The 12,321-nt window shown below is 40.8% G+C and overlaps 1 protein-coding gene across 4 annotated transcripts; it reads left to right on the top strand.

Moving 5' to 3' along the window:
- Positions 1 to 3,132: 3,132 nt before the first annotated feature.
- Positions 3,133 to 11,232, top strand: LOC117711655 (olfactory receptor 2T33-like). Of its 4 annotated transcripts, none has more exons than XM_076936752.1 (3): positions 3,135 to 3,316; positions 3,410 to 3,480; positions 8,138 to 11,232. In XM_076936752.1, exon 3 carries the CDS (start codon positions 8,152 to 8,154, stop codon positions 9,079 to 9,081), a length of 930 nt encoding a protein of 309 aa, XP_076792867.1. In that variant the 5' UTR covers positions 3,135 to 3,316; positions 3,410 to 3,480; positions 8,138 to 8,151; the 3' UTR covers positions 9,082 to 11,232. The 4 variants fall into 4 exon arrangements, with proteins under 4 accessions (XP_076792865.1, XP_076792867.1, XP_076792866.1 ...); XM_076936753.1 differs by having other exon boundaries at positions 3,175 to 3,207; XM_076936750.1 differs by lacking the exon at positions 3,410 to 3,480 and having other exon boundaries at positions 3,133 to 3,207.
- The last annotated feature ends 1,089 nt before the right edge of the window (positions 11,233 to 12,321 follow it).

Genomic DNA, 12,321 nt, shown 5'->3' with positions numbered 1-12,321 from the left:
GGTTAGTTTGTAGAGGGAAGCAGCCATGCTTGAAAGTCTAATTGAGGAGCAGACAAAGTGACAAATCAGAGAAAGATTTGACAGAATGAGTCAAGGATATGTCTGTTATGATCTGACATCACACCCACCCATCCCAACTCCATAATAGCTAGCTGTAGCCATTTTGTTCTATGCCTGCCAGCTATTTCATAGTATTGCTGTAACATGCCTGCCAGTCATTGACACAGAGAGGTGCCTTGACTCAGGGACATACTAACCACATACCCTGTTTTGTTCTCTATGTTCTGAATGTTCTGTATGAAGTTTGCTAACCTTAAGAAAGTCTACATATCAAAGGTCAATATGAGCTGTTATGTCTAAAATATCTTGAGTCAGAGCTGACCACCAGGCAGCCCTTCCTTCACCTGTGTATGAGCTCACTGTGGTTTTAGTGCCTGACACTGAAGAATGCTACTAATAAGCCAAACGTTATGCTCATGCTCTGTTATCTCAAAGTTCTGAAATTCCCCTGTTCACCTCCCATCCACCACCACCCTCACCTTACTCAGGACCAATCACCTTAAAGGTTAGCAGATAATACTTTACCTAGTAAGCCACCTACTCTCCTCCTTGCCCTTTAAACTTTTGTACTTGATTTTTCCTGTAAAAAGTCTACTCTGAGAGCAGACTGTACTGCAATTTGGCTCCCAAGTCCTTCTTGTGGCTGGATGTCTGGCATTAAGTTGTGCATTCAATAAACTATTCTTGCTCAACTGAGATGGTGTACATATGGTTTGAGTAGCAATTCCCAGATCACAACAATGTCCAACACTCACAAGAACAGCACAGGAAAGAAAAGCTATTTAAGAGCAGTTCAGGGAGAGAGTGTCAGTCAGTTCTTGTCAGTCAGTGGAGTCAGTCAGTGAGGAGCCTGGGCAGTGGGTGCAGGGCAGTAGAACTGAGTTTATTCATAAGTTCATGCATTTCTGTCAGTTCAGGTCATAGGAGGCAGTTGAAGCCAGAGAATAAGAAGAAACCAGAAGATTAGAACTGATTGCCAAAGTTAGTTTGAGGCCAAACAGAGCAATTCAGGGAGAATCTGAGAGAAGCCAGATTGAATCAGTCAGGAGAGTAGTTTGAGCCAGCCAGCTAGCCTTCTGAAAGTAAAAAGGATGAGCTTATTCAGCAGTAAGCTGCCAAGACAGCAATTAGATTAAGCAAATAAAGAATACTTTATAGCCAGCTATGTTCTTAGAGCAACCTTTCTATTAGGTATATAGATACAGTAAAAGTTTCCCAGGATTAAAACTGCTTGACTACAGAGAAGGAAAAATCCCTTTAATAGAGACAACCAGGTATTTTTTTCAAATATTATCTTAAAAAGTAATAAAATTAAAAATTAATATCTTTTATTCCAATATATGACAATTTCCTCATGTCTAAGTGTCAATCATAAGTAAATAAGAAGTTTTCTGGTACTGCTAAGACTGAATGTTGAGTATAATATAATATTATATTGATTACATTATATGTATTATAAAAATACTGGAGGAGCTCAAGTGATAGCAAAGAAAGAGTATATTTTCTGGAATCACTTTAGAGATCCAGAAACAGTATTTCAACATCTATTGTCTATAATAAGACTTTGCCTGGAGCTTGAGAGATGGCTCAGCACTTGAGCGGAGGGGTTGGTCTTGCAGGGGACCTGAGTTTACTTGGCAGCACCCACATCAGGGAACTCACAACTGCCTGTAACTCCAGCTGGAAAGTATACAAGGCCATCTTCTGATCTCTACAGACACTTCACTCATGTGCACATGCCCCCACAACACACACACACACACACACACATGCACACACGCACACACATGCACACTCGCAATTGAAAATAAATATTAAAATAAAAAATGTTTTCTTGATTTGGAGTTGAAAATAAAATATATTTATTGGTCTATGAATGTCTTCATTAATTGCATGTTAAGCTTTTTATACAATGAGCACAAAATAACTGTTCTTCTTTATGGAATGCAACATGATACATGTATATAGTGCACGATGATCATTTGAGGGTAATTAGCTTATGTATGAGTGCTCTGTCTACATGTACACCTGCATTTCGGAGAAGAGCATCAGTTCCTTTCCTAGATGGCTGTGAGCCACCATGTGGTTACTAAGACTTGAAATCAGGACCTCTGCAGAGCAGCCAGTGCTCTTACCTGCTGAGCCATCTCTCCAGCCCTATGGTGAACATTCATCATCTCTTTGTGGTAAAAACATTTGGAATTCTCTCTCTCAGGTTTTTTTCAACTAAATAGTGTGTTTTTATTCACACTAGTCACCTTATTCTATAACAGAATCTTCCCATGCCTATAGCTACCAGTCTATTTAAACATAAAATTCAATTCTAGATGCTGGCTCACAGATTCCTGCATAGTTGAGTAGAACACAACTCAAGCAGATTTCTCACTTCTCTGACAGTTGACACCCAGAGGTGTGTGTTCATTCAGTTACAACTTACTTAAGTAGAATAGTATAGATTTAATTGTTTTTTTTTTAACCAGTTAAGGCATTACATAAATACCTCCCCTTATCTATACGTACATCAGAACCAGGATTGTGTGTGTGTGTGTGTGTGTGTGTGTGTGTGTGTGTGTAAATGCAGAAGGCAAGGTGGGAGCAGATAATTCTTGGCTAAGCCTTGTGTCTATCACTAACTGTTCAGTAACCTCTGTAAATGAGCCAGACAGATACTTTAGCCCTCATTTCAGACAATAAGCCCAAGTCTCAAGGCATTCAAGTGACTGTGCCAAGTCAGCTACGAACTTTAATGCTTCAGTTGAGCCACGCCCATTTTCAAAGAGTAGCCTTACAGCAAAATAATTCTCACATTGTGTGTCCTTCTCCGTGTAACAACCAGATCATTCTCAACACATTGATTGTCACAAAAGCACAGGCTAGCACGACTGACATATTTCCAGGAGTGAGATCATAAGTTTACTGTCACATGTAACTATATTCAAAAGTGGATCAACTTTCAAATGGTCGTATCCTGATGTTACCAACATGGGTCAGTTACTTCAGGGATCAAATGTCCTGGGAATTAATTAATCTGAAAATTAACTTTAGGGAGCTAATAAGCTGAAAACATATTTTTAGCTGAATGTCAGTAAAAGAGGTCCTCAGTGAAGATTCCGCAGCCTGGCTTAGGGATGAGCTGGACTGGGGCAGGTGGGTTTCATCTGACACAGCTGGCAGGAGTGGTGCTGAGCTCTCTGTGGAGATCCATGGGATCAGAGCTACAGACACAGACTGCCCCTCACAGCTGCTCCTGATGCAGGTGGATGCTTAGCTCCTGAGACTGAGTGCTTAGAATGGCAGGTGGTGGGCTCCCTATGTTTTGTCACAGAATATTCCATTTCCACAATTTTAGGACCTATGCCATAATTCATAGCACTTTTGAAAGAGAGAAACCAGTGTAGCTACGCCTCATCCCATAACCTCGTAAGTATTCTCTCTTAATTCTCTGCCATCACCATTGGTAAAAATCCACAAAGCATAACGATCTTCTCTACTGACAAAATATATGAAAGGTCATTGGGTTGTTATATTATGTTCCACTGTAGCAGCCCAGTGGGTCTACCCGGCTATTCTCATTACACATTTTGAAGAAACTTTGAAACCTTTTGTGAATATAAGTTGTTTTCCCCTTTCTTTTATTTCTTAGGAAATGCAGGTTAAATATCAATATTTCCCAGGTATGGAGTCAGCTCGATGTTTTCCACTACCAGTTGGCTACAGGTTTCAGTGGTTTTGTTTTATTTCACTCTGCCCTAAGGTTGACTTCAACACAGTCTGATTTATAATGTGAAACACAGAGTAAAACTCAGGACTGAATTTAGTGACTAAGCATGGCAATTATCTTGTGTTCTTAGTGTCTACTGAGATTATATATTTTCAGTACTTAATCAAAAACTTATAAGATTGTGTGTGTGTGTGTGTGTGTGTGTGTGTGTGTGTGTGTGTGTGTGTGTGAGCAGTTTGAAATATTCAAACAGTACCAGATATTTAAGCAAAAACTTATAAGATCGTGTGTGTGTGTGTGTGTGTATGTGTGTGTGTGTGTGAGCAGTTTGAAATATTCAAATAGTACCAAAACCAAAGAAGTTTTTAGGAGAATTGAGAGTGAGGCATATTTTAACCTGACATAGACAGGTGCATTTTATTTTCATTTAAATACTTCCTGCACTTCCCTCCAGGACTAGTGATGTCATTCAATCTTATTCAATTGCTGGACCCAGCAATGTTTTTAAATAGCTTCCTTGAGAAAAATACCTGGTTAAATGTTCCATTAAAACTACCTTTTTTTTCCCTTAAAGCAAGTCTGTAAGATAATAAGTCCCTATTTTAAAATACTGACTTGAAACTTGTGTGTGTGTGTGTGTGTGTGTGTGTGTGTGTGTGTGTTTGCTACTTCATAGCTGTAATTTTGCTACTGTTAGGAATTGTACTGTATACATCTGATATACAGAATATCTGATATGTGACCCCCAGAGGGGCTGCAACCCAAAGGTTGAGACCCGCTGATCTAAGAGTGGGGTTGACTCCAGAGATCATATGAATACACTCCAGATGTGTAGTCTGCAGGTGCATGAACAGGACAGTTGATCCTCACTGACTCCTGACTGGATAGTAGAGTCCTTGGAATGTACCGACTGGGTTTTCATATCATTTAAACAAAAGTATACTGGTTTTCCTTGGTCAACACAGCACTACTGTAACAATCATATATTTCATTTATTTATGAATTAAAAACAACACTGACCTAATGACATGCATTTGCCATCTCAACACCCAGGAAGCCAAGGCAAGAGAACTTCAAGGTCCAGGATACCCTGGGCTACATAGCAAAACCTTGTCTTAAAAAATCAGATACGTAAATTCAATTATTCCTTGCTTCCATTTTTATAAAACCATATTATTAGTAACAAAACAGTCTGATATTGCCCTTACTCAGTGTTACTACCTGACAGATGATATAACCTATCTGAATTCAATTTATCAATTGTGTGAAAGTTGATCCTTTCATCTAGTCCAGGCATTCAAGAGTCTATTGTTTATTATATTTTTCTTTTTGATTAAGATAATAAATAAAAAAGGAAATTTATTCTGTTTTCAGCATATAGGGCAGGTGAGGTACAGAAATGGCAGTTCTTCTGACCTCCAAATTTAGCTTGCATTTTATTCTTCCAATTCACATTATTATGTTTGCCCGAGTAAATACCTCTGTCACAAGATTTTGTTACCTGATTGCTTCTGAACTTGAAATAATTTTCCATTTGAAGCAGGAATTATCATTCTGTGATGTATAAACCTCTTGTTGACTTTTAGAAGGTAGTACTTTGGGGAAGGGATAGGAGAAACTTTCATAAATACTAACTACAGACTCTCAAAGGTCAGTGTGACCATGTTAGCTACAGCCATGTAGGATTGTACTAGACTCAGAAATAACTCATGAAACAGAATGACATCAGAGACCAAAGAGACAATGAAAATATTTTTATTTTATTAGAACAATGGGAAGTTCAATTGTAAGTTAGTTCTGAAGTAGATACATCTCTTACTTAAAATATCCGAGTAGGAACCAGATGTTCTCAGATCATTGTAATGGCTTTCTGTGGTCGTGAGAACCAAACTCATGGTTTAACACATGCAAGGCAGACACCCCACCACAGAGCTGCACCGCCAGCCCTGAAAAGTTACTTTTATTTGAACTTATCTTGTAATAGTTCTCTCTCTCGAAAAGTTTTACTTTAACAGGAAGAGTGATATGTAGGAGGAGCTAAGTGGGAAGGAGTACTGAGAGGAAGAGATAGAGTAAGGAGAGAAGATGAAGGAGAGGAGAAGCTAGGTGATGAGAGAGAGAAAGAGAGATGGGGCATGGAGGCAGATGTTCACAGGTCTCCACCAGTCAAAGATAGTCTTTATATCTAGGTTGGGTATTGGATTACCCTTCTGATTGAGCAGTACCAAACTTATAAATCCTTTGATTAACATTTTAAAAAAATTGTATAAAAGCAAAAAGGAAAGGGGGGCATGGGACAGGGGTTTTCTAGGGAGGGGAAATGGGGAAAGGGGATGGCATCTTAAATGTAAATAAAATAAAATAAAATAAAATAGTTCTCTCTCTCGTATGTGTGTGTGTGTATGTCTGTGTTTGTGTCTCTGTCTATATACCTGTGACTGTGTCTATGGATGTGTGTATCCATGTGTGTGTATGTCTCTCTGTGTGTCTCTGTGTGTCTGTATATCTGTGTCTATGTGTGTATGTCTGTGTCTATGTGTGTAAGTGCATATGTGTATATGTGTCTATATATGTATTTGTGTATGTGTCTGTGCCTCTCTATCTGTGCGTGTGTGTGTGTGTCTGTCTGTCTGTCTGTCTGTCTAAAAGGGGGTTTCATGTGTGCCACAATATGTTTGCAATGCTAGAACACCGTAATATCAATTTTACAGTGATCATAGATTCCGTTCATGTATTAACTACTACTAGCCTTCCCAGGACTGCACCAGTGAAACACAATCCAACATCCAAAAAACAGTAACATTCAAGAATTCTAAATACATATAACAGGTTTAAATGATGTAATACAATAACTTGAAATGTATGAAATAGGTTGAAGATATACACAAATGGATAACTATGATAAACTACTACACATAGTCACAAAATATATAAGAAATATTTAAATAGAAAACAGAAGAAAGAAGATTTTCTTTGTTCTTTCTTTCTTTTCATAATATCATCTCACTGTGTAGCTCTGGCTGTCCTGGAACTCTCTTTATAGACCAGGCTGGCCTCAAACTCATACAGATCCACCTGCCTCTGGCTCCCAGACTGCTGTAAGTGTGAAAGTCTATAAAACAACTAATGTTTCCGACCTCTGTGTCTGCATGAAATTTTCAGTTTTCTACAGGACTCTTTGATGAAATTTAGTATGGTTTTTCAGACTGCACTTGATAAAGGTAAATAATCAGTGTAAAAAGGAATCTACACAGACCAATGGCCCTTTTCATCCAGAAAGAAATCATGACAGTGTGAGACATTGTACTGAGTGTGGAACATCTGTGGTCATTTCATTTTATATAGGATGGCAGCACCTCACACATGGAATAGAGAAATTCAGCCACATGTGTTCCATTATGACAAGAGTTGTTCTTTACTTTCACATGGAACTGCTTTAAATGGATATATAAGAGAGTACAAAGGCCATGAGTCAGACCATAGCAGTATTCACAACTTTGCAAGAATGTAAGGTTCTTTCAACTGAGAAATACTGAACTGTCAGAAATTGAGATCACACAATAATGCTTCTTTATGCCATGATTAAGATAAGCATGGGGTAAACACATTCTGAGGCACTAGACTGTTTATTCTACATAGTTTATTTAATTCAGTTGCAAATTATACTATGTTGCAACAAAGGTAGACAGTGAACAGTTAAGATAAGCAGGCTAGGCAGTGGAAGGGTGTGTGTGTGTGTGTGTGTGTGTGTGTGTGTGTGTGCGCGCGCACACACACACATGATATGGGTTCACTGACAGGCCAGGTGTTGATGTCCTCTTCTATCAGTGTCTACCTTATTTCTTCTAGCCAGAGTCTCTCCCTGAACCAGGCTTTTGCATTTGGGGGCTAGGCTGGCAGCCAGGGAGCCCTAGTAATCCTCCTGTCTCTGCCCTTCACAGAGCTAAGGCTACAGACACCTGAGAACTATGTGGAATCTGAGAGCCAAACTCACACTTGAGCTCTTACTCACTGATCAATAACTTCAATGTTAGGTGGTAGAAAATTTTTAATTATCCCACTAAATCGAAATATTCCATCATTTGGTTGCAAGTTACTTTTTAAAAAAATTATTCACAGACAAGGTATGGTGTCACATGCCTTTAATCCCACTGGGGAGGTAGAGGCAGGTGGATCACTGTGAGTTCAAGGCCAGGCTGATCTACAGAAGTAGTTCCAGGATAGCGTATCTCAGAGAGAGAGAGAGAGAGAGAGAGAGAGAGAGAGAGAGAGAGAGAGAGAGAGAGAGAGAGAGAGAGAGAGAGAGAGAGAAAAGAAAACAGAAAAGAAAAAGACAAGCATCCTTCTGTCTTTCAGGTTTGGTCAGAGCTATGAAAACTCCCAGTAACAGCACAGAGGTGGACTTCATTCTTCTCGGGCTCTTCAGCTACACACAGACCCACTTGTTCCTGCTTTCTGCTGTGTTAGTAATCTTCACCACCTCCCTCATGGGCAACACCCTCATGATCCTTCTCATCTACAGGGACTCCAGGCTTCACACGCCCATGTACTTCCTTCTCAGCCAGCTCTCCCTCATGGACATGATGCTAGCCTCCAGCATCGTCCCCAAGATGGCAGCCAACTATTTGATGAGGACGAGATCCATCTCCCCTGTGGGCTGTGGCTCCCAGATCTTCCTCTTCCTCACCTTGGCAGGGGGCGAGTGCTTCCTCCTGGCAGCCATGTCCTATGACCGCTACATAGCCATATGTTATCCCCTGCGCTACCATGTCCTCATGAGCCCCAAGCTGTGTGCATACCTGACAGTGGGGTCATGGCTCCTGGGAGCTTCCGATGGGCTGATGCAGGCAGGCACCATCCTCAGTTTCCCCTTCTGCCACTCTCGGACAATCAACCACTTCTTCTGTGAGGCGCCTTCTCTCGTGCGCCTCGCCTGCACAGACACCAAAGCCTTTGAGTTCTTCATGTACATCTGCTGCATCCTGATGCTCCTGATCCCTCTGTCACTTGTCCTGGCTTCCTACTCGCTCATCCTGGCCGCGGTGCTCCGCATGAGATCCTCTGCTGCTCGAAAGAAAGCCTTCACCACCTGTTCTTCACACCTGGCTGTGGTGGGGTTGTTCTACGGGGCCATCATCTTCATCTACATAAGACCCAAGTCCCACCAGCCAGGAAAGAGCGACAAAGTGGTGTCTGCCTTCTACACCATCTTCACGCCAGTGCTGAACCCTCTCATATACAGTGTGAGAAACAAGGAGGTCAAGGGGGCCTTGAGGAGGTGGCTGCAGAAGACAGTGTGATAAACGAGCAGAGAGAAGTTCTACAAACCAGCTCCACTCAGGTTAGGCCTGCCTCACTCACAGACTCAGCTTCTCTCTTCCATGGAACATTCTTTTGTATTGTATTAACTTCTTTGACGCTCCTTTGCCGTTTTCTATTCTAATTTTTACAAAGCCTTTGCAAAATCAATTTGTCCCGCTGGTGTCTCCTGTGTTAACCACTATGCTAGTTTTTAAATAGGGTCTTAGAGACTTGAGCCAGTGACATGGGCCTGGTTATCTAGATTTTAATCATGTAACTCAGTTTTTGTTATAGGATGAACAACATCAAGAGAAAGAGGAATGAATGGATAATAATTTTATAAACATAGGGCTGAATTTATTGCTATTATGAAATACCTTATAAATGAAGAGGGTTATCAATAAGACTTGTTAAACATAAAATATTGTACAAACCATATGTCAAAAAATGTTTCAAGAGGAATTATATGAGACTATTTAGAATTTAAAAAATCTCTCAGAGACAAGCATAAAATTATCGCTTAAAATAGCTATATTTTAACATTTTAAATAACAAAACAAATACCACTGCCTAAAAAGTAATTCAAGCTTAATAACATTTCCATTTAAAAGTGTTTAGAGATGGTATCTTTAAGATGTGGTTAGGCCTAAGCTCTCCACTATCATGGGGGCGGTGGCACTCATGCCAATATAAAACGTGAGTTAGCTCAACATGGTAACAAACACCTGTGAACTCAGCACTTGGGAAGCTGATGCAGGAGAATTGCATCCTGGATTACATAAGACCTTGCCTCAAATAATAAAATAAAATAATAGTGAGACTGACCCTTTTTCCAATAAAACAAACAAAACACCCAAATTAAAAAAAAAAAAAAAAAAAAAAAAAAAAAAAAAAAAAACAACCATCCAAAACCAACTCACCTCACAAGGAATAACAGATAATTTATTCTAGAATATGAGTGACCATGGCCTTTTCAGATTTAGGTTACCCCAAATTCCATGTTCCAACATGGTGCCAGCCTCAGGAGGTTTTGTATAATACAATAAAAAAAAAATACAGAGATGAAGACACTCTTCAAACACATTTGGGGGAAGTGGCAAGTAGGCAGGCTAGAGTTAGGCCGCCCGTCTCAGGTACAGGCTCCCGAGCTTTCTCACAGGATTCTGGCCTTTGGCTGTTGGAAGCTAGTGCTCTGAATATCCCAAAGGATGTGCTTAGCAGTCACTAACATGTTGGGTCACATTCAGATGAAGACTAACGATTGCTGACCGTAATTTGGTCCTGGACTTGCAACATTCTAATCCTGCCAAAATCACTGAAGCACCAGTCAACAGTCTCAAAAGCTCGGCCTATTCCAAGAATTTTTGTTGCCAGCCCCCTCTTGCTGATCCTTGCCCTCCTCCTTCTGTCATATGATAGAGAAGCAGGCCCCTGACAGGCCTAGGACCCTTGAGTTTGACTTCCCCATTACAGAACACTGAACAATACCTTTCCTTATTTGGTACACTGGGCATGGTATTCTGCTATGACCTTACAGAATGGAGGGAGACACCAAGAGCAGGTGGATTCATGGACACAACAGAGTGTAAGGATAGGAAGGAAAACAGGAAACCCAGGCCCACCCAGAGGCAAACATCACAGTCCATCAACTTGTTGATTGCTCTAAGTCAATTTTCAGCCTCAGAGCCTGACATAGGACAGACAGACAAGTGTCCTTGAGGGTGAGTCCACAAGGGAGGCTCAGCAGTTCTTATATGTGTTTGCTTGTACCAGTTTTTCTACCAAAGGACTTCATTCAACAAAACAAAGGCACACTGGGCAAGCCACATCCTTGGATCTCAGGAGAACTACTGGCAGCAGAGTGTGAGCTGACCTGGGGCTACTCTGTCTAAAGATAGACCTAACTAACCATTTTTATATTTCCTTCCTGTCCCCAAAGTGGAAAACCTTTCTCTCCTGCACCTTTAACATGTGAATACTGAATTCAGGGCTTGCCATGTATAAGGCCATGCACTTAGTGTGTGAATACCAAAAGATTCCAATCTTTGTCTGATGCTGATGCTCCCGGGAACCCCTCTATTTTGGTGGACTGCTGACTTTTGTTATCTGTCTTCTGGGTGCACTAATAAAGCACCTATCTCCTTGTCCTATGCAGGGCTTTGTGTGCAGTCTCTGGGTTTCTGTAGTGGGTACTGCATATCACCCCTGCCCCCACACCCCAACTTTAGTACTTAAGTCCTGCTCCAGAGCTGCCCAGCATGTTGGAATCTGGCAGTGCTTAGCTGAATCTCTCTCTCAAGGTATTTTTTTCTTCTTGGGAAAACCTGATAAAATCAAGGTTACAGTCCATCCCTGGAAGCAAACCACAGGCAGCATCCACACAGTGACCCTAAGGAAGAAGAGCATGGCCACTGCATGGCTCTCAGAGCATATGCCACAACTCTCAGGAGCTTGGAGGCTTTAGCCTGGGGCATTACTCTTCATTCTTCACCCTTTGCTCAGTTCTGGGTAACTCTGCATTAGGTGGTGATCCTCAAAGGTCTTCAGTCAACTTCCTAGATGGCCATCCCTGCCTGGGTATGCTCCAGGGATTCCAGGAGAGCCCTGTGAGTGAGGATCACAGCAGCAGAGTGTGAACCTCTCCTGTGTTCCATATGGGTGGCCTGGCCTCTTGGCTGTGCCTTTTGAAAGATACAGTCCATCTTCAGGATGGGTGGTCTTGCTACTCTCTCTTAGTGGTCTATAAGGATATAAATCCACTGTATGTATGTACCTACAGTCCCAACAATTGGGAGCTGGAGGTAGAAGGACCAGGAGTTCAAGTCTAACCTGTGCTACTAAGCTAGTTTGAGGGAACTCTGAGCTACATAACACTCAGTTAAAAATAAATAAATAAATAAATAAATAAATAAATAAATAGTGTTAAAATGTGTTCTTTCCTTTTAATAAAATTAAATGTAGATTGCAGTTTACCAAATTATCTTACATTTTTTAGTCAGGTCCGATTCTCTCACACATGATCCATTATCAAAATTTTTGTGTTTTTTTTTTTCCAGTTATCTGTTTCCAGTTGTAGGATTTGGGGTATCTGTATGGCAGAAGATAGTTAAGAAATTGCAAGACATGGACCCAAGTGCCCAGGATTCCCAGTAATAGAAGCATTCAAAGCAGATGGCCAAACATCGTGAAATGCATTCATAATACATTCGACTTGCAAAGTGTCATCGATGTGAATACAG

Source organism: Arvicanthis niloticus, chromosome 6 (assembly GCF_011762505.2).
Source record: "Arvicanthis niloticus isolate mArvNil1 chromosome 6, mArvNil1.pat.X, whole genome shotgun sequence".
Taxonomy (NCBI): domain Eukaryota; kingdom Metazoa; phylum Chordata; class Mammalia; order Rodentia; family Muridae; genus Arvicanthis; species Arvicanthis niloticus.
The sequence above is the reverse complement of the archived record's forward strand: the minus strand, read 5'-3'. Positions and strand labels throughout refer to the sequence as shown.